General features: G+C 39.5%; 1 protein-coding gene across 1 annotated transcript; it reads left to right on the top strand.

Moving 5' to 3' along the window:
* The first annotated feature begins 410 nt into the window (after positions 1 to 410).
* LOC121325724 (dysbindin domain-containing protein 1-like) lies at positions 411 to 26,527 on the top strand. Its single transcript, XM_041268615.1, has 4 exons — positions 411 to 676; positions 15,169 to 15,312; positions 19,107 to 19,244; positions 25,523 to 26,527. The coding sequence occupies exons 1-4, from the start codon at positions 646 to 648 to the stop codon at positions 25,666 to 25,668; spliced, it is 459 nt and encodes a 152-aa protein (XP_041124549.1). The 5' UTR covers positions 411 to 645; the 3' UTR covers positions 25,669 to 26,527.

Below are 26,527 nucleotides of genomic sequence, written 5' to 3'. Positions count from 1 at the left end.
AACCCAACCTACAGTACTATTGTACTTGATTTCCTCTCCCATTGACTTCCTGTACATTTACATGTAACAGAACCCATTTCACCCTACATAGATTCCTATCTGCAGCATATAATGTGAGTTTAAGGCTAGGGTGGGGTTTGTTGTGGAAATGCTGTTATGCTCACAAGATTAAATAAGCTATTTTGGTTATTATCCCTTTAATGATGTTGATCTATTACATTACTGTATATTAATTGCCAAAGCTTCAGAGTAGATACAGTTAACACGTATTCCAGCCCCAACCCCTCCTCCTCCTCCTCCTCCTCCTCTCCCCTCCCTCTTTCCCCTCCCTCCTTCTGCCTGGGCTGTCTGCCAGTGTGTCTCACATTCATTCTCTCTCTCTCTCTCTCTCTCTCTCTCTCTTTCTCTCTCTCTCTCTCTCTCTGCAGTCTCCCTCCTGTGCTCATTTCCAATGCATTGCTTACAGTGCAGTGTGGCTCTCCAATTCACACAGTAATCTCTGCTTGTATGGCTATGTATTTATGCTGGTGCAATGCCCAGCGTTCTGTTGTTGCAGGAATGCTCTTCCTGTGAGAGCAGCCTCCCTCGCCTCTCTTTCTGATGCTGTTGCCTTAGCAAGCTGCCGAGCTGACTCAGGTTGACTGGATGGAGGCTCAAGGAGGGGCGGGTACCCCAGGTGAGTAAAGTCAGACAGATTCATGAACAGAAAGGGGTGAAGTAGGTACTTGTAGAAATATTTTAATTTAAAAGTTGAAATGCTGTATGTTCCAAAACTGAGGTGCAGTCTGAGCAATTTTCTTTAGAAGCAGCAGGAATAACTCGTTTTTTTTGTTTGTTTGTTTGTTTGTTTGTTTTAAATGCTGAGTTTTCTTTTAACACAAGCTTCTAATACTAAACTAATTGTTAAATGCTTACTGTATGCACATAACTACTGTCTTTGAAATATGGACTACAGTATTAGACACCAGGTAAAATCATTTTATCTATTTATTTATTTAATTTATATAGCACCTTATGTCATAGACCCCAAGGTGCTTTACAGAAAACATAATACACACAGCATAATAAAACATTTAAATAGCATAAAAAGATAACATCAAGACTACTTCAAATAAAAGTAAATACATTTCCAACCATATTAAAAAAAAAAAAATAATAATAATAATAAAAAGGCCTGTGTGTATAAATAAGTCTTGAATCTTGACTTAAAAACAGCAAGACTCCTAGCTTCTCGACAAAAAAAGGTAGAACGATCCATAATGTCCTAGAGTCATCCTCCCATACTATTAGTATTTACCCTTGGAAGAGCCTTGCATCCTGAGATCTAAGATTCCTCTTAGGAATGTATGGAATCAACAGCTCTTGTAAATAACTGTGTGCTAATCCATTAAGGGCTTTATAAGTTAAAAATAGAATCTTAAAATCAATTTGAAACTGCACAGGAAGCCAGTGTAAGGAGGCCAAGACAGGTGTTGAACATGCTCACCTTTTCTGGTTTTAGTTAGAATTCATGCAGCAGCATTTTGAATAAGCTACAAGTGAGACACCAAATACTTTGGAATCCCCCACCAAAAAAGTGCATCACAATAGTCGATTATCAATGAAACATGTATTAGCCTCTCAGCATCAGATACAGAAGTAATAGAATGAAGTTTAGCTATATTTCTCAAATGATGAAAAACATGCTTTAGTAATTTTCTTCAAAATGAATTGCAGGATGATCTGAAACAGAAAGGTCAGAAGTTATTATATTTTGAACATCCAAACCACAAGAAATCACTAGATCTAAAGTATGCCCACGATTATGAGTAGGACCTCCAACATTCTGTACAGAATTTAGAGACTCCAATAGCTTAAAAAATTCTGGACCATTAGAATCAGTATCAATGTCCATGTGGATATTAAAGTCACCCAATAAAAGAACCATAGCATAGTTAACAGACAGTATAGATTAAAAAAAAAAATCACCCAACAGATATGATAAAAGTTTAACTCAGTACCACACTGGAGGGAGATATCCAGAAAAAAATACATAAAAAAAAAACAAATGCTTTTATTTGTTTATATTCTATAGTCATTTTTTCAACTTGTGGCACATGAAAAGAGTTAGGCCCAAGGGTCCCTGAATCTCTCCAAACCTCTCTAAAAATTAACATTGTGTAAATCTTTGAACAAATGAACTATTTACATCCCTAAATGCTCAATGTTATAATAATAATAATAATAATAATAATAATAATAATAATAATAATAATAATAATAATAATAACACTATGTAGCACAATTTTTGTTCCTGGGTAGTAAGTGTTATTTCCTAATTGCTTATGCCTCAAAAGTATAGAAAATGGCTATTATTCCCCACAAACTTTGCTTTTGTGACCAGGACAGTGATATTTTGAAATTTACCTATTTCCAATGAGAAAACGAGCGAATTTGTGCCTTTTCGTTCACATAAAGTCAGAAAAAAACAACATATGAATCCAAATTAACATGTATTTATACTAAAGTAATACAAAAATGACTACAAAAGATTTAGAAGTGAGTAGTTTTTCGGGATTTACGATTATACTGTAAATCACTTTCACGAATCAGCACCCAAATGTAGTCTCCCATCATGTTCTCGTTATAATGTCCTTGATAGAGGCGTTCAAAGTCTAGTTTATCCTGGTGGAAGCGCTCACCTTGCTCCTCCGAGTACGCTTCCATGTTCTCCTTGAATTTATCAAGATGAGCATCAAGGATATGGACTTTGAGGGACATCCTACAGCCACATTGTGCCGTAGTTCTTCACCAGAGTCTCAACCAGCTCCGCATAGTTTTCGGCCTTGTGATTGCCCAGGAAGCCCCGAACCACTGCGACAAAGCTGTTCCAAGCCGCTTTCTCCTTACTAGTGAGCTTCTTGGGGAATTCATTGCACTCCAGGATCTTCTTTATCTGTGGTCCGACGAAGACACCAGCTTTGACCTTTGCCTCAGACAGCTTAGGGAAGAAGTCTTGAAGGTACTTGAAGGCTGTCGACTCCTTATCTAGAGCTCTGACAAATTGTTTCATAAGGCCCAATTTGATGTGCAGTGGTGGTATCAGCACCTTCCGGGGGTCCACCAGTGGCTCCCACTTAATGTTGTTCCTCCCCACAGAGAACTCAGTCTGCTGTGGCCAGTCCTGCCTGTGGTAGTGCGCCTTGGTGTCCCTGCTGTCCCAAAGGCAAAGATAGCAGGGAAACTTGGTAAAACCGCCTTGGAGACCCATCAGGAATGCCACCATTGCAGCCTCTTGATGCCATCTCAGAAAAAAACAGATATGTATCCATTTAGGCAGCTGGAACTAAACTGGTGGGCTTAAGCCCCCTGTATTTATACTGCTATTTATATTACTGGAAAGTTCTAGAAAGTTCTAGAAGTTACTTCAAGTTTACTCAGCACTGAATCTATCTGGAATGTTCTGGAAAATAGGTACATTTCAAAATATCACTGTCCTGGTCACAAAAGCAAAGTTTGTGGGGAATAATAGCCATTTTCTATACCTTTGAGGCATAAGCAATTAGGAAATAACACTTACTACCCAGGAACAAAAAAAAAAAAATTGTTACACGGTGTAATAATAATAATAATAAATGTGGTATGGATCCATTATACTTACAAATCCTGGCTGAGGAGGATCCAATCCTTCTTCAAATGCTGCTTCAGGCACTGAGTCAGTGCTCGCCAACCCAGAAAGCTGATCATTTTCAACGTCACTTTCACGCCTATCCATCTCCTCCAAAACTTCTAAAAACTCGACTTTTTTGGCGATGTTTTGGAACACTGCTTGACATTTCGTTCAATTTACAAATTTTACGATTTGAAAAATGCTCAGGAAATGGTTGGAAACCTTGGTCCGCAGTGCCTGAAGCTGCGTTCTCCTTGCAATACATGTGACTGTGTTTACATACACACATCGATTACTCTTCAATGGATTAGGCTACAAACAAAGTCAAGGTATGATTGGACAGCTTATGACCTCCCCTACAAAGTAATCAGGGAGATTTCACCATCAACAGATCGTTGTAAGGCCAAAGCACCGAAACGCACAATCAGAGTTGTTTTTGAGCCATGAGGTACTAGACACATTGCGAAGGGGATATCTCAGTGGTGAAATGGTTGTTTTGATATTGAGTCAGCTTTTTTTGCTCTTATTGTTTTGTAATAATAATATAGATTATCTATGATATATAATTTGTAATTGCATTACCACGTTCCGCCCACGGGACAGGGCGGCGTAAGAGGTTAAAGTAATTTGGCCGGAGGTTCCCTCTGGCCAGCAGGAACCTTCCTCTTTGAGGGCGATACGACGTAGTTGGCCTCTAAGGTCGGGAAGTGAACTTCATTGCCCCCAAAAGAGGACCCCCCCGGCTCCCCACGACTGCACCACCAATGCAAAGAAGAGAGAAAATTATTATATATATATATATATATATATATATATATATATATATATATATATATATATATATATATATATATATAAAGTAAAACCACTTGGCAGAGAAGAAAAACCCTGCCTTTGTGGGAGGAAACCTATGGTCCTTGTGGTGAGATGGTGCCCATTCCGGGAATACTAGCAATACTTTGTTTAGTGGAATAATATCGAGGAGAGAAGAGTGAATTTAAGAGTCCACTGCTGAGGAAGGACTGGTTGATTTTATTAATAATATGAACAATAGATAGATAATCACAAGAGATTGATTTTTTTTTTCTGCGAACATTGGCTCCAAAGATGGGCTACAATGACAATAGGGAATACTTCAAGTAAGGCTGTGAATTTAAGATGAGGAGGAATACTTTTGATTTCTGGAGGCCAGACATCTGAGAAGCCAACAAGAGAGACTTGAGTTCTAGGAGTGCTTCAGCTGGATGGGGCTGTCATTTAGATGAGAGCGGGCAGATGGCATGTGAATGAGCATCACCATAGAAACTGCACAGCTGTTAAAAAATTCAGAATGAGGAATTGAAAATATTGCACAGCTGACTGTCGCTGGAATATTTGATGGGTCTTCCATGAGAATCTTTGCTTGTTGTAAAAGCAGGTGGAGCTGAAGAATGAATAGGAGAAACTGCAGATGCACGATTCCTAAAAAAAGAGCGTTGTCATGAGCAGGGGGGGACAGATTGAGGCTGATGAGGAGATGAAAGAGGAAGCTGCTGGTTCCAATCGAGTGATTCTGTTATCAAGTGCATCCAGGCGATCAGATACTGTAGAAATTGTGGTGGAAAGAGGATGAATGAGTTGCTTGATATTGTTAAAAATCTGATAACGCAAAATTGAGGAAGGATCAGATGAAATTGAAAACTGAGGAGTTGTATCTGCTGAAATGAGAAGTGAGAGAAGATTGCAATGTAGCAGGGGTGGAGGGTGAACTGCCTAGTTTGGATCTCTTAGACTTCTGAGGAGGAAAGACAGGCTCAGACGATATGGATTTGCAATATGAAACAAATAAAGCAGCCCGATCGCTCCCTGCTTCAATGGGCAATCCTTTTTTGAAAAGAGCTTTCTGAGTTTGTCGATGGGCCAATCTTTGTAAAAAAAGTTCAGCTGGAGAATCACCCTGAGGTCTAACATGTTTAGAGTGGCGAAGAGGAATGGCAGCGGGCACAGCTGTATAAGCAGAGGTTGAAGCAGGCCGCATTGTCAAATGGACAAGAAACAGGACGGGCGGATTTCTTTGAAAGTTTTTCTGGTGGATTATTTGTAGAAGGACGACAGCCAGAAGGAGAGATAAATTCTTCATCTGAGTCAGATGAAAATGAAAGCTGCCCTGAGTGAGTAGTCATTTTTTAAACCGATTGAAAACATTTTTTAAGATTGGTCTGCATGTCTGCGTGGTAACCGCAAATAAGTGTCATTTATTTGTTTATTTGTGTAGTTTGAATGTAGTTTGTCAAGTGGTTAAAGAAACAGGCTTGTAACCAGTAGGTACCTGGTTCAGCCACTGACTCAATTAACCTCCTTGTGCTCCATCTTTCAGGTGAGACGTTGTTGTAAGTAACTCTGCAGCTGATGCATAGTTCACACACCCTAGTCTCGTATCTTGTAAAGCGCTTTGTGATGGTGGTCCACTATGAAAGGCACTATATAAAATTATTATTATTATTATTATTATTATTATTATTATTATTATTATTATTATTATTATTATTATTATTATTATTATATCATAGTGACCATTGGTCAGACCTTACCAATCCTGATTTTTACCAAAGAACATCTTAATTCATCTATTAGTATTTAATGGATGTGAATTGTATGTAAAACTTTATATAAAATTGTGTGCTATGGACACGATATTAAACCGTTATTAACGGGAATCTTATTTAGAATTTATATACTGAACTTATTTTTATATAAACTATTTGTGGCAGAGCAAAGCTCTGCCCTTTTTAAATTGGCAGGGATGGGGTTAATTTCCCCTACCTGCCTGGGTTTATTATGTTCAGGTGGCTGGGGTTGATTAGTTGATTAGGTTAATTAACGATCAATCAGCGCCCAGCCACCTGACATAAAAGGAGGCCTCTGCTTCTCATTTGGGAAGAGGGAGCTGAGGAAGCAGGTTGGTGTTTTGTTTTGTATGTTTGAAAGTTTGAATCCAGTGAAGGCATTGCCCAGCCTGGAAATTGTTATTTTTGCTTTTTGTCTTGCTTTATTTGTGTTTAAATCCCTTTATTTTGGCCCTTGTGCCCTTTCATTTTTGTGTTTATTTATAATAAAATAGTTATTTTTTTGAACTGCAGACTGTCTCTGGGCCTCTATCCACTTGCCAGCCTGCCACATTTGGTGTCAGAAGTGGGATAGCGCCACCTAGAGGCTCAGAGCAGTATTTTTTTTTTTTTTTTTTTGGAATTTTTGGGATAATTTTTTTTTTTTTTTTAAACATGGGAAAGAAGAGCAGACAGCGGCAAAGGCAGGACAAGCAGCAGCTGAAGAAATGTAAGCTGCTGCAGCCACCGCTGGAGGACCTGGCCAGCCTCTTCCCCTGGTGTTCCTGGTGCGGGAAGGAGGACCATCATTGGCGGTCCTGCCCAGATGTGCCACCGGCAAACTGGTGTGGCCGGTGTGAGGAGGACAGCCACAACTGGGTAGGATGCCCCTACAACCAGGCCCAGGAAGAGGTGCAGTGTTCACCCCGGACATCAGGGGCCACCCCACTACTTCCAGCACCACCACCTTCACCACCGTCCCAGGAGATCTGGGACTGGTTGATGCACCCTGAGGCAGACCTCATCCACGATCTCCCCAATAGTGATCAACACGCTGTGGCGTCGAGATGGGGAGAGGTGGGAACAGTGGGAGGAGGAACACCACCCGGTGTCCTTCCCAGAGGTTTCCCTCATGGTGGTTAATTACCTGGCGGTAGACATGGCAGATGCCCCAGTCACTCCAACAAAGAGGGTGAAGATGCTGTCCGGAGAGCCAGAGAGGGGTGAGCCGCCTTCCCGAGAGCCAGAGAGGGGTGAGCCGCCTTCCCGAGAGCCAGAGAGGGGTGAGCCGCCTTCCCGAGAGCCAGAGAGGGGTGAGCCGCCTTCCCGAGAGCCAGAGAGGGGTGAGCCACCTTCCCGAGAGCCAGAGAGGGATGAGCAGCCTTCCTGAGAGCCAAAGAGGGAGGAGGAGCTGCAGTTGCTCCCAGAGCCAGAGAGGGAGGAGGAGCCGTCGTCTCTCCCAGAGCCAGAGAGGGAGGAGCCGCCGCTCTCAGAGCCCAGAGGGGAGGAGCTATGGCCCAAGGATGCCTGCCTTGCACCGTCCAAGGATGCCTGCCTTGCACCGCCCAGGGATGCCATGCCCGCTCCGCTCAGGGATGACTCATTTGGATCGCCTGGGGTTGCCTGCTGCTTCGCATCGCCTGGGGTTGCCCGATTGCGGCCGGTGTAGGTTGTACATGGGGGGAGGTGTGTGGCAGAGCAAAGCTCTGCCCTTTTTAAATTGACAGGGATGGGGTTAATTTCCCCTACCTGCCTGGGTTTATTATGTTCAGGTGGCTGGGGTTGATTAATTGATTAGGTTAATTAACGATCAATCAGCGCCCAGCCACCTGACATAAAAGGAGGCCTCTGCTTCTCATTTGGGAAGAGGGAGCTTGAATCCAGTGAAGGCATTGCCCAGCCTGGAAATTGTTATTTTTGCTTTTTGTCTTGCTTTATTTGTGTTTAAATCCCTTTATTTTGGCCGTTGTGCCCTTTCATTTTTGTGTTTATTTATAATGAAATAGTTATTTTTTTGAACTACAGACTGGCTCTGGGCCTCTATCCACTTGCCAGCCTGCCACAGATATATTTCAGAGATATAATTTTGCCATAAAAACTGTTTATATAAAATGTAATTATTTTTTATGTTTAAAAGTGGATTCCCAGGATATTCATGAGCTATTCAATAATTATGAATTATTAACGCTGAACACAAGCCTAACTGTCATCCCTGAAACTAATTGTCTCCTCTAATGAGGGGTTTGCTTCCTTCTTGAAAGAGAGCGGCACACAGAATGCAAATCATTCAGCTTTGAAGTCTTAAAACCCTGATGTGTCGGCCTCTTTACGTGCTGAGAGGTATTTCAATATCCTCCATATGACATGTTCATGGAACACCATGCTATCATACACCACTGACATGTTCATCGAACGCAATGCTGTCATACACCACTGACATGTTCATAGAACGTCATGCTACCATACAACACTGTCACATGAGAGGTCTCAAAATTCTTACATGTAGTGCATATCATATTTCCTAAAGTCAATCAGATCTAGTGCCATGCCTATTTAGATTGACTTGCAAGAGAAAGGTGCAGTTTTTATACAGTTTATTACAGGGAGGTCAAAAAACATGAGGCATGTAAGGGACAACATATTTACAAAGGTGTTTGTAACTGCTTTGTCTATAATATTTAACAGTGAGAAGTTCATACTGTAGCAAACAAGTTTGTATCTTTGGCTCGACTTGCCCGTGACCATATGGCTCACAGCAGCTCTTGATAAATGTAACCACAGCTTTGAATATAGGCTAGCCTGTGCTAATGCCTATGACTAATTCAGTACTTAGAACAGGCAGGATGCAGCCAGTGAGAAAGTGATCTGCCTTTGTCATGCTTTCAAGAAGGGCTTGTGGGCTATAAAACTTTGGTGTGCAGAATTCTACCTAATACTACTAAAGTAAACCAGGAACAATCCTAGCAGAACCAATATGCATTATAATATTGTCAGCAACATTGTGGATTTGGATCAAATATTGAACTGTGGTCCTGAAACCACAGCATAGTGTATTGGTTTGGTATGAACATGTTTTTTCTTGTTCAAACTACTAGTATAGATGAAATTTCAGATAATGCTTTTGTGCAGTATACATAACTGAATAATAATAGAGAGCTGATGCTAGTGACCTACCAGCCTCTGAAGGACAGAGGCCAGCCCTACAGATGTCTGCTCTCACCAGATGGCTAGTAGGGTACTGTAGTGTGATGAGGAGAAACAGCACCTGTCAGTTTCGCTTCCTTAACCCACAAGAGCGCAAGAACCAATGCAGCGCTGCCTTTCGAATCCCCAGCAGACAGGTGACTTTGTACAGCGCTCTCCTCACTGTATGACTCACCATGCACTCCGCACGGCCGTGCTTTTACCAAGTGAGGCATGCAGGGACCTCTATTGTAGGAAAAGAAAGAGATTCATTTTACTCCTGTAAAATGCAGGCTTGTACAGAGACAGCAGAGCAGAAATTCTTAGAAAGAGGTCCATTGCTCATCAATCTCTGAACATAACAAAAATCCTTCCTTAAATCAAGTGCCCTTAGGAAAAGGTTATACTGCTATATTAGGCAGATTCAAATAAAAAATACAGCAGCACTGTATGGTCCTATTGAATTAAGTTTCTCGACATAGGAGGAAACCCTCCAAACACACCAACACATAAGCAAAATAATAATGTGCATTGTTCCTTAATTTACAACATATATACTGCATATATCAATATTTTTATGTTCAAATATGCCACAGTTTCAGTTGTATTTACTATCATTTTTGTGCTTTACCATACATATCTGTGACAATATGCTTTTACCATGCTTTACTCTGCTTATACCATGATATGCTACAGTACACCTTTAAAAAGGAACAGTCTAAATACAACCTATAATTGATTCAGGAATATAGTAGTTTAAACTGTACTGAAGTGGGCTATAGTCCACTAATAATCATTATAAACATATATAAATAGCTGTATGTTATGGTCCTGGGTTGTCAGTCTCAATTAGCCTCTCAGTCATACATAACTGTAATTAAATAAAATGGCTTCTGTGGCAAAGTGGTTGATTGTGTACAGTTGCAGAACAGACAGAGATTTGTAATCCAGTTAGAAAAGTACTTTCGTTATACAATGCAGGTCTGGTGACCAAACAACGATCCCTGGCAATACACAGCAATGTGTAGTGCAGGGGATAAATAATAACGGGTTTGCAGTCCAAAACAATAAGCGCAAGTATCCATCCTACAATGTACAAATGCAGACAATAGTGTAGTGCTGTTCCGGGTTTTGTGCTGGCCCTTAGTGTCAGCTCCGAAACGTGTTAGCCGTCTAGCTAAACACTCACGATACTTTATCACAATACTGTACGGGTCTTACTGCTTTATTTCTCGTAACCAAAGCTTAGGAACAGATACTTCTCTTCGACCCTGTGACAGGGTCTTCCTCGGGTCACACGCGTGGGTAGCCGCTGTTCAAGCATACAGAGAGACAAGGTTGGTGTTGAAACGCCGGCACAGGCGCGCAGGTTTTATTAACAAAAACAGAAAACGAAAGTAAAATAAAGGCGGTCATGTGACGTTACCAGCGATGGTAACGCACAGAGGACAAATACAGAAAACCGTACAAAAAGTGCAAAATAAAACACAATACCCCAAACTATAACTCAAAAGGTGCCGTGAAAACGGCAGGCCTTGCAGCAGCCCCGATCACAGCGATCGCCATGCTTTTATCTTGACGCTCTGTTGAGACACGCCCACCTGCCTGCTGGAACAGCTGATTGCTTTCAGCTGCTGCTTATACAGACAATCGTCCCCAGCGGAGCTACAGCAGCTAAACAATTAAAAAGGAACATGTCTAAATACAACCTATAATTGATTCAGGAATATAGTATGTCACCGCCCTCAGAATGAGAAATTCCCATTAGGGGTCCATTCGACAAAAACAGCGCAAAACAAAAAAAAACACAAGCCTTAGAGCTCAGTCATACACACATAAACCACTAATTACCAATAATTAACAACAATACACCCACAATTATTATCCCCTAAACCAAGTGTCCCTTCAAGTGGGCTCCTCTCCAGATTGTGCCTACTTCTGTGACGATCCCCCACAAACGACAGGTCCTCCTTCGCTGATTCTCGGCAGGCAGTTCCTCCCGCTGGCGTCCGGGCAGGCAGTCTCTCCTCCTCCCTCGCCAGCTTCCAGGACCGGAACTCCTCCTTCTGCAGCTCTCGGGAACGGACCCTCCTCGGCCTCTCTGGCGTTCGGGCGGGATGTCTCGGCTCCTTCCCAGTGCCTTTAAGGACAGCGGCTCCATCCCTCTCCTTCAGCAGCCCCTCAGGGTTACCTGCGGTCTGCCCTTGTCCCCCCCAAAAAATTTCAGGGGTTTGCTCCTCCTGTCTCTCTGTAGCCATCTAGCCTTGCTTCGGCAGGATGCAGCGGAATCCACTTCCGACACCATATGTGACAGGGTCTTCCTCGGGTCACACGCGTGGGTAGCCGCTGTTCAAGCATACAGAGAGACTGAGGTTGGTGTTGAAACGCCGGCACAGGCGCGCAGGATTTATTAACAACAAACAAAGTGAAAGTAAAATAAAGGCGGTCATGTGACGTTACCAGCGATGGTAACGCACAGAGGACAGATACAGAAAACCGTACAAAAAGTGCAAAATAAAACACAATACCCCAAACTATAACTCAAAAGGTGCCGTGAAAACGGCAGGCCTTGCAGCAGCCCCGATCACAGCGATCGCCATGTTTTTATCTTGACGCTCTGTTGAGACACGCCCACCCGCCTGCTGGAACAGCTGACTGCTTTCAGCTGCTGCTCCACGCAGACCGGTAATCGTCCCCAGCGGAGCGCCACAGCAGCTAAACAATTAAATCAATATTAACAATTAACAAAAAGACATACAATAAACTACATATTCCATTGTGCAAGGCTTACGCTTTGCCACAGACCCCTATTTGTACCCATTGGTAAACGATTGCAGCCGCTCCTGTAATCCGCGGCTGCCACATTATTTACCTTCCGGGTCAATGAGTTAGTGTACCGAAGCTCCGTCTCTTTTCTACATGACCGACTTCCTTTTAACCCTCGGAACGAAGTGTCAGGTCAAGTAGTCCAGAGTATTCTGTTCCCATTACTTAGTGCACTCACAAGTCGGAAGGGAGATGTACCACCAGGAATCAGTGTCTTTCTGTCCCAGCTTCATATCACCTTTTTAAAAAGTTTGATTATTAAATATTCTATTTATGTATTATCATTATTTTTCATGTTTACTAACTACTCCAGCAAAAAATGCTAGATAAAAATAGTGTTGCACAGGATTCAGAGTACTATGCTTCACCAGTGCATGTCTTTAACTCATCACACAAAGCATGGCACTGTATGATAATCTTTAAAAAAAAGTGTATCTTCCTGAATACAAATGCTGGTCTATAGCCTCGGGTTGAAAACACAGTAGCCCTATTCTCCCTAATTATATGTTGCAATGGTTGCCAATTTCTGCTTTTGATCAGGAAAAAACATATGGTGGATGGTTGGCAGTTAATGTTTTCCATTCATTAGCTTTGTTTTCCCTAGAAACGGGAATTTACTCTGAAATGAATCTGGATATAAGCCTTTTTGTTCTAAATAATAAAGGGTTGCACTCACTCAGCAGTAGAAAACACTAACATCCCATATGAAAAATGTATATGTCTAACATAACAGAAGCTGTATTTATTATTTCAGAGCAAGCGCCTGATTTTGAAGAGAGAGAGGAGTTTGCCTCGAAGTATGAGATATATTTAAACTAAAAGGAGATACGTTTTCTTAAGGGTCACAATCCTAAACAGAGTCAAGTGAAGGCTGTTGTCTCCATGTACACTAGGTGCACCCTGTAATTTTGCTGTCATATGAAAAGTGTTTTTTCCCTTTTGAGATTAAAATCTCCTGCACTGGGTTGGACTTTAACCAGATTAGACATTCTGGCCAGCAGGCTGCTGTCGCTGTGGACTATATAGTATTGTGACGCCTTTTTATCCAAACTATACCAAAAAAGTTCAGCTGCAGAATGTGCTGAATACGTTTTATTTATTTTTCTAATTTGTTCATTTTCTTCAGTTTCCTTCTTTTAGTTTCTCTTACTGCAGTTAAAGTAATAGTATCTAAGATCATGATTTCATGCAGTTTTGCAAGATACACAAGTTATAGCACACATGCACTTTCATTTTAAAACATGATATCTGGTACTACTTCAATGATGCTTTCAGTTTATATACCTTATACTCAGGTACTACACTTCCTGGGTCATTTCACCTCAACAGTGTCTACTGGGTCAAAGCATGTTACTGGACGAAAGCGTGCCAATCAACAAGGGGAAGAAACTGGTTGGTTATTGACAGGAAAGAAGGGGTGGGGACAGTTTCACCACCCAGATGAAATTATTAGGAATGCACAGCTGCCCAAAATGAAATGTATCATTTGTTATGCGTATGCATTACCTCAGAAAGACTGAACAGAACATCTGAACCTGGCTTTGGGAATGTGAGATTCTAACCACATATTTTCACTGCAGTCAGATCCCATTCTGTTTTGTCTGTGTTTGCCTTGCCAGCAGTCATCAGCTGGCATACTGCCTCAGAGTACAGTGGCTGCTCACCCAAATTGGCGTGGTTTGCATTTCAAGCAGTACTGGCTGTGAACGATATTAATTACTTGGCTTCTTGAGAAGGCCTTACTTTCATGACAGAGCCGTTCCATCTTTGGGTTCAATGTAGAGGGATTACTACAGCTCCCATGAACAGTGTTTTCAATTTTAAGTGCATGCTGCTGAGGTCCTAAAGTGACAGAATGCTATCTAATCTGTCCAGTAATTATTCTATTTTTTTAGTATGTTAATTCTGTCTGGAAAAGGGCTTTACCAGTCATTTTTTTGGTTTGTTGTCTGAGAGTAAGTGATGTTTTGTTGTATTTTATAAATTCCTGGTATTAATTCCATGCACTTTTGAACGAATAGACTAGTGCACACCCATGTTCATATGAACTGATATATTTGTAATCGCTGACTGCTTCATCTGGTTCCTTTTTTCACTTATTTATTTGTATTAGACTGGATTTTTAGTTTATTTTATTTTGTATGTGAATGCAGAATAGTAGTTGATAAATAAAATAATTGCTGAGGTTCGAGGATATTAAAAAGAGCTTTCCTTCAAACAATTTTAACTGTTGTGTAATGTCATAATGACTCTTTTAAAAGGATTATAGAAAATGCATGCTTTTAGTTGTATTGAATTTTCTTTTATAAAGGCGGGGTTAGAAATAAGACTGGCGAGCAGTTTGAGTCATTCTGGGTTATAGAGTGATGGTAAATTTAAAGGGAAGGCATGGTAAATTGTAAGTTGACAGTGCACATTTACCATGGAAAACTTTTAATATGGGTAAATCACATATACAAAAGTATTTAGTGAAACAATATCATTATGCAGTAAATAGTCGTCACTTATACACCTAAATCAATTCAGCGAAAAACATATACATTGTTATTTAAATATTATTTAATGTCACTATAATAATGTTTATTCTATACTGGCGATATGCTGTTCTCCGTTTGTTTCAAATTATTCCAATTTGGTTCATTTGCCATTAGACCACTTTGAGAACACATTATGCATGATATTGTGCTAGTATAAGATCCCTTCATTTGTTCACTGCTCTAAATAGCTCACCAGGGAAAAATAAGGTCACAATACTGTACCTTTTCATTGTTTTTCAGGCCTCAGTAATGCCTTTAGTCTTTAATGTAAGTGTTCACTTTAGCCTAATGTTCTTATCTCAGTATAAGTAGGCACACTTAAGTGAGCACTAAGGTGTAGCTATATTTCCAGTATTTCATGTTATAAATGATTTTATTGTATTGCTAGAACTGAACAAAGAAGCTCTAAACCTACTGAAACCTTCTGGCTCGGGTGACCTGAAAACAGACGTATCCCACATTCCTTTAGGAGAAGAGGAGGACGGGATCCACTTTCCCAACTCTGGGCTATTGCAGGTGGCAGAAAGAAGGCGTAAGTGGACAACTTATTTCTTGTTTATCCAAAGGTTTTTTGGTAACATTATAGATTGCAATAAACAGTCAATAAACAATCTCTAAATGTGTTATAAAGGATGCTATACACACCATTAGCCTGTTATTAATACTGTTATAATAATAACAAGATATGTCAATATTTACATGAACCAAAGACATTTTTAGAAACCTTTCATTATTTTAATAACATTTACACTTTACAAATACTTTCAAGTCTTCAATAAAAGCAGCCCTCACTGTTCACTATTCATGCTGCATGAAGCCATCTCACAAGAATGATCTACTGTCCCCCGACTCACTACTAATATAAAGCAATTTGAAAGGTTTATTGATTTAACTTGCAAATGCACCTACCTTCTGCTCCTCAGATAAAAGTGATTGCATCTAAGAAAATAGTTCTATAAATCTTACCTGTTTAGCACTTCCAATCGCTACATAGGCCTCAAATGGTCAGTTTGTTATAGCTAGCATGTGTTATCATTTTAAAACATGATATCTCGTGCTACACCAGTTTAAAGAAAGTTCTCAGTTTACCTGTTACAGTTGAACTTCTTGGGTCATTTGACTTTAGAAATGTCTTCTGGGTCAAAGCATGTTACAAGGTTAAAGCATGTCAGTAAATAGAAGAAGTAGCTGGTTAGTTTATCACAGGAAAGAAGCTGTGGAATGACTGACACTAACTGGAAGCATGGCTTGCAAACAGATATATCTTTAACCTCATGTAGCCATGTTTTAAAATGAAAATGCATATTGCCATAACATATGTTTATTTCAAAACTGCACATGTGCTACCTATATAACACATGCATAACAGGGTCAGGACATTATTTTTTTAGCTGCAATCACTTTGACCAACTGGGACCAATTCCACTGAGTGTGCTGCATGCATCAATGGGATATCAACTCAGATGTTGTTTTCCCAGACAGGGCTATTCAGTCTCAACTGACAGGGTACTGTGGCATGCTTTGTCCTCTGTGTGATGAGAAGATTTGTTTGCACTGAAAACCTCTATTATATTTAACTTTGTGAAGAAGCAGCTGTCTGTTCAGTACTTGCAGCTAGGGCACTATTGCGATGGAACCTCTTCCAAGTTTGTTTGTTTGTTTTTTTGTTTTTTTGTTTTTTTTCCAGTGGCTGGCAGCTAACACTAAATAAAGGATTGATTATATCTGAGGATATGCAGCCGATAAATATCCAGTGCTGTGTGGCAGTAGCTATACTGATGCAGTGAAGAAACATCTGCCAGCACTGAAGTTCATCTGTAACCAAACAAAACAAAAACAATATCAGAGAAAATGGTTATATAGACTCTAACTGCACATTGCATCAAACCCAGCCCAGCAGCCTCTCTATCTATAACAACTCAAACCTCAAAGTTTATTAGGTGCCAGTAACTAGCTTATTAACATTAACAAATGGTGTTCATTTTCTGGTAGTAGTAGTCATTATCTGTTGCATTACTGTGCATTCAGAGATGCTAATATATCATTAAGAAGGTGTGAATGCCTCCTGTGATTGTATGCACACTTTCATTATAATCCAGGGCAGTAGGGGGAAGGGGGGGGGGGCCTGCAGATGAGCAGTTCCTGTGCCAATAAGCTCCTGCCTTGGTCCTCCACAGAGCAGCTTTTGCTCTGTATTGATGCTGTGCAGCCAGTCATTGGATTGCTGAGCGTTTCTGCATTTAGTTTACATTAGAGCCATTCAAGTGTTATTTGGCATGCTGCAGTATAGGATACTGGGTGGTATCAATTAACATATAAAGGTAGAATAAAAAGGCTGTTCAAAAGGAAATCCTTTGCTCACCCATTTACCATTCATGGTATTTGGTTTCTGATTTTTAATTTGTTTCCTTGGGAATTAGTTTTAATGTTTGAGCTCAACATTGTACAAAGCTATATTTTCTGTACTAAAGACCATGACAAGATGCTTCTAGTTAGTTCCCTACAAGGGCTTTTTTCATAATGAATGCCAGACTAAAGGTAAGATTATTACCTTCAACACCTGTGGGAGCTTACCTGTAATACAAAAAGACTAAACATCAGGCTCATTGCATCTTATTTGGAGCACCAAGTGAACTAGTCCATCACAATACAATTGTCAGCATGGAAGCTCACACAGGTGTTAAAATGTGGGTATAATAATACATGTGGTCTCACAGTGATGATGCAAAAAGCTGTTAATGGAGAACTCATTAGAAGCGTCTTGTTTTGGTCGTTATTTCAGTTAATATTGCCGGGAACCACGCTGAAAAAAAATGTTTCAAGGATTAAAAAAGAAAATAAATGAAGACTTGGTAACCACATACCGTAAATGATGTGTGGGTGACAAAAAAGTACCAGTATTTAATCTTGCTCACCCTATTGTTCTGCAAGGGGAGGCTTGTTAATTAAAATTCACCAGAAGCAAATGTAACACTATTATAATTGAATTGAATATGGCATTGTCCAAAAGGCATGCTGTCTTTTACACTAAGAAATGGTTACCGACATCTTTATCAGATTTGGTTGACAAACTACTTTGGTTATATTTAGTTAAATGGAATTAAGGCTGTTTTACTCAAAGGATTCTACTGTATTTCCCAGAACAACCAGATTAAATCCTGGAACATGCAGTGCTTTTAAACCCATGCTGTAGAGGTTTGCCAAGTAGATTTCAGAGGGATTTACAGATATGAGTTTCAATTTCAGATTGAGGCTACAGCAGGGGATCTTGATGGCGCTTCAGCCAGGTTAACGCTTATAATTCTAATAACATCCTTTCAAAAAAGTTATATTTAAAAATATATATAGCTGAATATATGGATATCTATATTACAGTATACAGCATTATGAGTAGGAGGCAGTGTGGTCCAGTGGTTAAAGTCCAGGGCTTGTAACCAGAAGGTCACTAGTACAAATCCCACCTCTGTCACTGACTGACTCACTGACACACAAATCAGTGTTCTATTGTAAGTGGCTCTGCATGTAATGCACAGTTCACAGCCTACCTCTGTAATTTGCTTTGTGATGGTGGTCCACTATGAAAGGTACTATATAAAGATATTATTATAATGCAATATACATTCAGAAATATATAAAAAGAAACAACTGTCTCTATATTGTACCATAAATCTGTCCCATATATTTTACTACAGTGTATCCTGCATTTCATTATATATAGCTACGGCCAAAGTTTTTGCATCCTCTAGAATTATAGGATTGAGAATTTTAAAGAAAAGGACTACATGAACATAATGTAGAGCTTTTATTTAACATCATGTAATCAAAGAAACTAGAAAATTATATAGCAAAAGTCTACCAGAAGCCATAATAGTAGTACAGTATTTCATGCTAGATTTTGAAATGCCACATTTTTCAGTTTTAGTCAGTTTCTCTTTAAGTGTATGGAAAACTACAAAGCGTGGTGTAATTCAATATATTAATGCAACATTATTCAGCAGGTTTCATTCGACTTTATGAAGCAAAACTTTCTTGCACATGTGAATATATCTTCTCATAAGCACACCCTTGTTTGTATATATAATAGGCGCATGAGCTTATATTCATGATAATATGGTAGACCTAAGAAAAAAGAAAAGTAAGAATAGATGAGTTTTTCGCAGACCATGTGCATATAGTCATGGTACCAGTAACCGAGCCGCAACTGAGCCCCACAGAAAGTGTCCTGTGTAGGCTAACAAAGAGCATCAGTCACAAGCAGTCAAGCTATATTGTCACCACACAGAAGTGAGCAGTGTGTTGATGTGTTGATGTTGCTGTGCTCCCCAGAGCCCCTGAGCAGCGTGTCCTCCCTGGAGGTGCACTTTGATCTGCTGGACCTCACCGAGCTCACAGACATGTCCGATCAGGAGCTGGCTGAAGTGTTTGCCGACTCTGATGAGGAAAACCAAAACGAATCTCCAGCAAGTAAGTTCCGTCTTTCTATCTGTCTGCCCAGTATAAACCAGTAAACTCAAAGATTCGTGTTCAGCACTGGAAATTATATTGTCACTAGCGTGGAAAAAAAAAAAAAAAGCCTTAGTCATGATGCCATTACTATTGCATACCAAACCTAAAAATTGGTTTTGATATTCTTGGACGTGATGCAGCTGACAATCCATAATCTGTCATCTGGTATTTTCCGACCCTCCCCAGCAGTATCTGTATAATCTAGAAGCACTCGAAACCCTGTGACTGACAGGATCCCAGCCCAATCCCCTCAGCTGCTTCTCTAAACAATAGGGTGCCCAGTATTCTTGTTTCTATTGGTCTTGTTATTAATAGTACCTTACTAACATATTTTGGAATTTATTTTGTTTAATTTGACTGTATTAATAAAGTGCTTTTACTGATTGTTTTGCATTTAAGATCGAATGTTGTTAGTTTCTTGAGAATAAGTATTAGATCAGTATTTTTAGGCTACAACATACGTATGTACAAACAAACAACATTGAACATATATACTGCACTGCAGGGGATGTGTTCTGAACATTACACAGAAATAACAATCATACTAGTTTTATGAAAATCCTCAGACTGGCAAGTATCCAAGGCATAATCTAATTTTTCTGATGAAAAAAAACAGTTTAAATCTACATTTCTAATGCATTCCCCTGACTCAAATCATTAATCATTCAAATGAAGACATATCAAGTAATTTGAGGGTAGATCTTTTGCTTGGGAATACACATTCTCAAATGAGTAGGTACAGTGGATACTGTGTACATCAACTACTGCTTACACAGGGGAGCTTTACTGTCTACAGACCAGATTGTGATTAATTATGGCAATGTTATAGTAACCGGAAGATCCTAAAAAGAGGTCATTTGCTTTTAAGCATGAGCTAGGTGTAAAAATATCTGTAGCCGTGGATCATGGCAGATGACAAATATGAAGAAATGTAAGAAAAAAATGTACAGTACTGTATTCCTGCAAGTATTCCTACTAGCAAAAAAAAAACATGCAGACCTTTCTTGTTATCTGCTTTTATCCCTACTGAAGTTAGTGCTGCGAAACAATGTTTTATAGTTGCTTTAAGTATGAGATAGTATTATGCAATTGTCTGTCTTTGAAAGCCATATGTATACAATACATTTGCAATGGGGAATTTGTTCTCTTCAAGAGTCAGAAAAGTCTAAGTCAGCTGCCCTAACAAAAGTTAAAGGTTAAAGGTTAAACCACAACAATGTTTAATAACGAATAGAAAAAGCATATAATAATGGTGAATTACAGGTAACCATGGTAGATCACAAAGTACTGTAAAGCATGGTCAAAACTGTGGATCTACCACAATGAAGCTAAATAAATGCATAATATAAATCAAATATTATAAATTATATTTATTTTATGTTTAATAGTAGTTGTTGCTGAGAATAATCTTTGTTCTGGGGATTTGCAATAAGGTAATACAGTGCACTGTGTGTATGATGTCTTTTATTATAAGAGTGCAGTGCAAATTCAAGGAGCAAGTGTCAAAGGGGCAAGCCGACCTGTTACTGCTGCCTGTGGCTCCCCAACGACTCATAACAAACACCCTCAAAACACACATTTTATGAAGAGCAGACTTTCAAAATCTGTGTCTCCTTCTTTAAAACCTGGAATGAGATTTCAATACATGTGACATTTATAAACATTATCTATGAAGCTGATAAACTAGGCAGTAGATAGATACCAGTATTAAATAAGCCCTACATAAATAATCGTATGTTGATTTTACTTTGAGGATGCTTGACAGGCCTATGAATAGCAACAAGGCGGCAGTTTCGCCAGTGATTTATTATTCGCCATAACAATACTGCAGCCAGGCTCGTTTCCATTCCTTTCTTCTGCAAGTCTCGTCCCCTCACAGGCTGAATGACTAGGGTGATTATGTGCCAAGCCTGCATGTGGAGACCACCCTTTAATCTGGGCTCTCATAAGGGTACAGAATTACTGTGGCATGCTGTGCCTCCACCTGGCTGAGAGATCCACACCAGAAATTTAATTGGCCTCTTCTTGATTTCTGATTCCATACCGTGTCGCCTCTGAATAAGGTTATTGTTGGGATTCAAGCATTTTGTGTGTCATTCTTGCATGTGTGTTGTTCATAAAATAATTCCACACAGTGTCCATGCCATGCACATCTGTTCACTGTATAGGTCTGAAATAGGTCATTTTAAAAGGAACCTATGGTTTAGCAAAACATGATATCTGTTATTACACTAGATCAATGCCGGCCACTTTCTTGGTCATTCGTTTTTATAGTAGACCCATATTAATACAGCCATGCCTTCCTTCAGCGTTGTACTGTAGTTACTAGGCTGCTTGTGCCCCTTTGCTTAGTCACACCTTGCTCACAGCTTTTTAAAGTTACATGCAGTCAATAGATTTTGGATGGTTAAGCAGGAATCTTGATGAGTAAGAATGAAATAACAATGACGAGAATCGTGCTTACAGAACAAAAAAAAAAAAAAAAGATAACAAAGGACTTTTTATGAGCAAACAGATCTTATTGTACAGTTTAAACAATACAACATTTGTTTACAAAAAACAGCTGTTTTCCAATACTGCAAAATTAAAGTCAACAATGTCTCCTCCACGTTGGCCTGAGCGCTGGGTTATGAATAATTCACAAGTAGGAGTAGTTGTAACTGTATTACTACATGTTTTTTTTTTTTTTTTTTTTTTAATGCAACTCACAGACAAAGAACTAAGCAAAAGTAAGTAATGATAGTGCTTTATATTTGAAAAGCCTTATCAGAAGAGATGTACCCATCTCTGTTCTTGCTTGCAGTCCTGTATGACCAATTCTCTTTCGATCGAGAAACCCATCAAATGCATTATAAATACTTTTTATTTTTTGTACCTATTTTTAATATAATAGATTATTGTGATACATTGCATGGCTTAGAAATATTATCAACCAAAAGCAAATACTAAGTCTGATTTTGATTCACGGCAACTGAGTCACTAGAATTTTTTTTTAATTTTATTTAACCTGTATCTTACCATACCAGATTATAAAATATATTTTACAAGAAAGAAAATAATAGACAAACATGCATTGTCACGCATCTCATCTAGATAAAATATTATGTTATCAAAGCCAACAATGTGAAGTATTCCACTCAGCAGACATCATTAAACATGAAACAATTTTTCTTTCATGGCAATTATAATTTTTAACTTAAAAACTGCAGTGTACAATTGTTGATTCAAATGCAATGCTTACAATATTGTTTTAACCTTCTGTGCGCTCTGCTGCATCAGTTGGCTTCCCAGTTTGCTTAAATTACCCAGGGATGTTGGAAACACAAGCTTCCTCCCACCTTGAAGGTTTCTGGAGACCCAATCACTATTAATCTGTGCAGACTAGGCTTTTGTTTAAGCTGTTTTTGGTTTCAGGACAGCATTTTTAGGGAGGGTAAAAAACAACCGCTTGTCTCAATGAGAACTACACCAGCGGAACAATCTCTCTACTTGACTTAGTTACTCATATGTTTTAATCCCAGTAGTTTACTAAAATAAAATTAAAACTATTAAAACTATACTGTAAGCCAGTTAACAATGTAATGCCCAAGCTTTTTTTTTAAATGAGAAAAGCTGCTTTATTTATGTAACTAGATTCTGTTTCCTGTTTGCTTTTGTTTTTTCCTGTCCAGCAACCCATAATGTACTGCATATGAAAAATTCTGTCTTGTGAGGCTGGATTTAAAAAACGATATAGAGGGGTTGCTAAACATTGGATCAGATGTGATACAAAAATGAACATTGCAGGGTTCCTTTTAAAGTAAGCACATCATTTTTTTAAAGGGAAACATTAATTCAAACATCGGACATAACTTTCAACGCAAATACTAAGGTAACACATTTGGAATCTGGAAATCAAACGTAGCATTCTCTGTACTGTAGTGCGCTGCATATACAGGCACATGCAGACAGAGGTGCAGATGGACCCAGCACTGGCACTGACTTTTCAACAGAAGATTCCCAGCTCTAATTGGCCTGCAGTCTCTGTTTTCCACACTTCTGTTCCTCCTTTTCTTCATTGCTCTTTGAAAAAATGGACAGAGTGGAAACAAAAACACATGCTTGTAGAAAGTCAAGAACTGCCATGTTTAAAAAAAAATTAAAAAATCTGATACTTATATGATGCTATTAGGTATACAAAATAACCTATACATTTGTAATACTAGAATATGTGTATATGACAGTAAAATGCTATATACAGCCTACTGATATTCACTCCACCAGAGGTATTCACAAGAGGTCGTTGAGAATCAGCTTGTATCTTACACAGCACCCTATATTAGAATGTGTATTATATATAGTAAATAAGAATAATTAAACAGCATAGCCCATTTTAATATAATGTCATTTCTATCTGATACAAACTGTTCGATCTAGGGTCTACTATATATTATAACATGATATTATCTCAGTTGTAGGCTTTTGTACTTACAAGTCGAAAGTCACAGTACTTTCTCATAGAGTGATCTTACTGGCACGCTTGAAAGGACAGATATAAATGTTGGTTAAATATGAATGATACTGGGAAAAGTTAATGAGCAACATTTATCCAACTTTTTAATGAATTTTGTTTCTGACAGTACGGAACTGTATGGGACCGCCACTCAAACAGCTTCATTACTTGAGTCCCAAGGACAACCAAGTATAATAGAACTATAATAATGATCTGACATTGGGGATGTTTGACTCCTTGCTGCTGCTGGCAGCGTCCCACACACACACACACACACACACGCCATGTGTTCTGAAGCTCTTCCTCTGTTTGGGTCCTGCATTGTGGCCCATGTCATGTACACTCATAAAAGGGTCTGTCAGAAAGGCTAAGCCTCAGCCAGCCACTTGACAGTAGTGCTGACTGGGATGGTGTTTTAAACTTGTATAGCCAGGGGATTGAGCTGTCACAGTGGTCTAAATCAGGGACGACAGGAAAGGGCAGGCACTACTAATCCCCCCCTCCAACAGACACACAAAGAGTGCAGCAGGAATCCTCAAATCTGCTGTTTTAAAGCAGAATCTTTAAATTCTGCACTGGTGTGATCAATCTGATGGAGGTAAATAATGCTGCTTGGAACGAACACAGGACTCTAATACAAAGGACTAGATTTTTAAATTAAATTTAAAAACTAGACAATTTGAAAATCTCTGTTTAAGTATGAATTAATGTGATGCTAGCAGTGTGAATTCAACAGTGATCTTTTTTGGAAATATAATCAATTGTGATAAAGAAGATTTTTGAAAAGTGCCTTCTGTTATTATGCATTGTGGCAGTACAAGTAGCGCAGTGTTTATCCTTAACTGTTTGTGAGAGTTTGTATGAGGTGATGCTTTTTGCCAATATATTCTGAGATTCCTCTAGGGTAAATCCTAACAAGCTCAAGTAACAGTCTGTCTCATGTAACAGTAGTGTGCATTTCCCAGGTCAATTAGATGTGCGAATCCAGCTCACTGTCACAACCCTGTGCCTTGAAGGTTGCTGTTACAACACTTGGCTTTGTTAGTGCAGACAAATCCAACATAGTGCATTGCAAGTGCTGCATAGCACTTACACCATATTAGAAAGATACATGTAAAAGTGCCTATACAGGTCTTTATGGGTTAAGGGTGATGGAGGAAACTTAGTAAGCAACTGTAACAGTAGAGCAGGCATTGGTACTTACAAGTCAAACAAAAGGGGATCAGGAGAAAAGCCTGCCCGCTGCTAGGGTTCTGAAGAGGGGCTTCAGGGAGCTGACAAAACCATGCAAATCACAGTCTAGTTAAGAACAATCAGGTAATCAGGTAATGTCGGTTGGTGACTTAATCTCGCATTGCCTGACTTGTGCGACTGACTGACCAGCTGATTTGTGATGTTAGAAGCATGCAGAGGTTAACCGGTTGAGTGAAAATTCCTGAAATTTAATTAATCAGTTATCATGTTTGGATGGTATAAAAAGCCAGTTCAGCCAGATTACTGGGCCTTTTGCTGCAAAGCCACAGAGAGTGAAGAACTCTGGGGAATGGTCTCAAAACTAAAAGTGTATTCGCAATATTGTGAGGATTGCTGTGCCTGTGCCTGGAGAAAACGTATCTGATGTAAACGAGTGTCGTGAGGGAAAAGAGCTGTACTTACTGTGTGGGGCGGTTATTTTGTTTTAGAAAAAAATGTCATACAGTATGTTGGTTGTCATTGGTTGTCACATGCATGATGTGTTTTTCAGCTCTGCACCAGCCCCCCCTCCCTCGCGGAGGATACCTGCGCTCGCCCTCGTGGACCAGAACCAAAGGAGAGCACAGGCGGGACAGGAAGAGCAACCCCAGCGAATCTGAGCTGCCCCTGGATACCGACAGGCCCAAGAAGCCTTGAGCCACAGACACACTCCCCTGCCTGACACCAATACCAAGCGACTAAATCTGTGGTGATAAAGAGAAATCTAAAGTAGGCAATTTATGAGTAAATACAGCACTGTTTGGTTTTATTTAAAAAGCCTGTGGGAGGGGATGAGTGGATGCATGTTTTGCGTTATTGCACATTAGGTATTGACAGAAATCCAACTAAAATAAACATGAGTGGATATAGAAATCCAATCACAAGTGGAGGTTTACAGAGTCAAGATCATCCTCTCTTGTAAAAACATTATAGAGTTGAAAGCAACCCTTAGCTACATTATTTAAGCACTTTTGGAGACATTGTTACATTTCCAGGTACTGCGTTGATGACTGTGGTCTCATCAATGGCAAATGATCCATTACACTCATTCACTGTAACATATTCTTAAAACCAAAAGCATATATGTATTGCTTTGAAAATACTCATATCATCTAATATCCAAAATGGTATCCTATGACCTGGGGGCTTCAATAGAATGAAACTGGAATGCCACTTCCATTTATTTTCTTTGCTATTAGTTGTGTGTTTGTACTGAGACACAACCAGTCTGGTTTTAGTAAATATTTACAAGGTGATTCATAGTTTGTGCAACACTGCCGAAGCATCGCAAGAGTTGGAGGTCAAAGGAGATGATGTGTGCAGAAAAAAAGGTCTGCGGAGGAGACACTCTGTAATGCAACCATTTGGCCACCAGATGGTTGTTCAGACATGTCAACAATGAACTGCAATTGAAGACAATGCAAAGCAACAATGTTGTGCCAATCTCCCTGTACAGTAGCTGCCAATGGGATCATCGGTTAATGTCAATGTTTCACCAATAAAACATTAAACACTG

Source organism: Polyodon spathula, chromosome 13 (genome assembly GCF_017654505.1).
Source record: "Polyodon spathula isolate WHYD16114869_AA chromosome 13, ASM1765450v1, whole genome shotgun sequence".
NCBI lineage: Eukaryota > Metazoa > Chordata > Actinopteri > Acipenseriformes > Polyodontidae > Polyodon > Polyodon spathula.
Note: the sequence above shows the minus strand (reverse complement) of the source record. Positions and strands in the feature narration are given on the sequence as shown.

What these genes read in the sequence shown, in the direction of transcription:
- LOC121325724 (XM_041268615.1), top strand. Translation starts at nt 646, where the DNA reads ATGGAGGCTCAAGGAGGGGCGGGTACCCCAG. An exon ending in AGGAGGGGCGGGTACCCCAG is followed by an intron (nt 677 to 15,168) that starts GTGAGTAAAGTC and finishes TTGTATTGCTAG; the next exon opens with AACTGAACAAAGAAGCTCTA. An exon ending in GCAGGTGGCAGAAAGAAGGC is followed by an intron (nt 15,313 to 19,106) that starts GTAAGTGGACAA and finishes TGTGCTCCCCAG; the next exon opens with AGCCCCTGAGCAGCGTGTCC.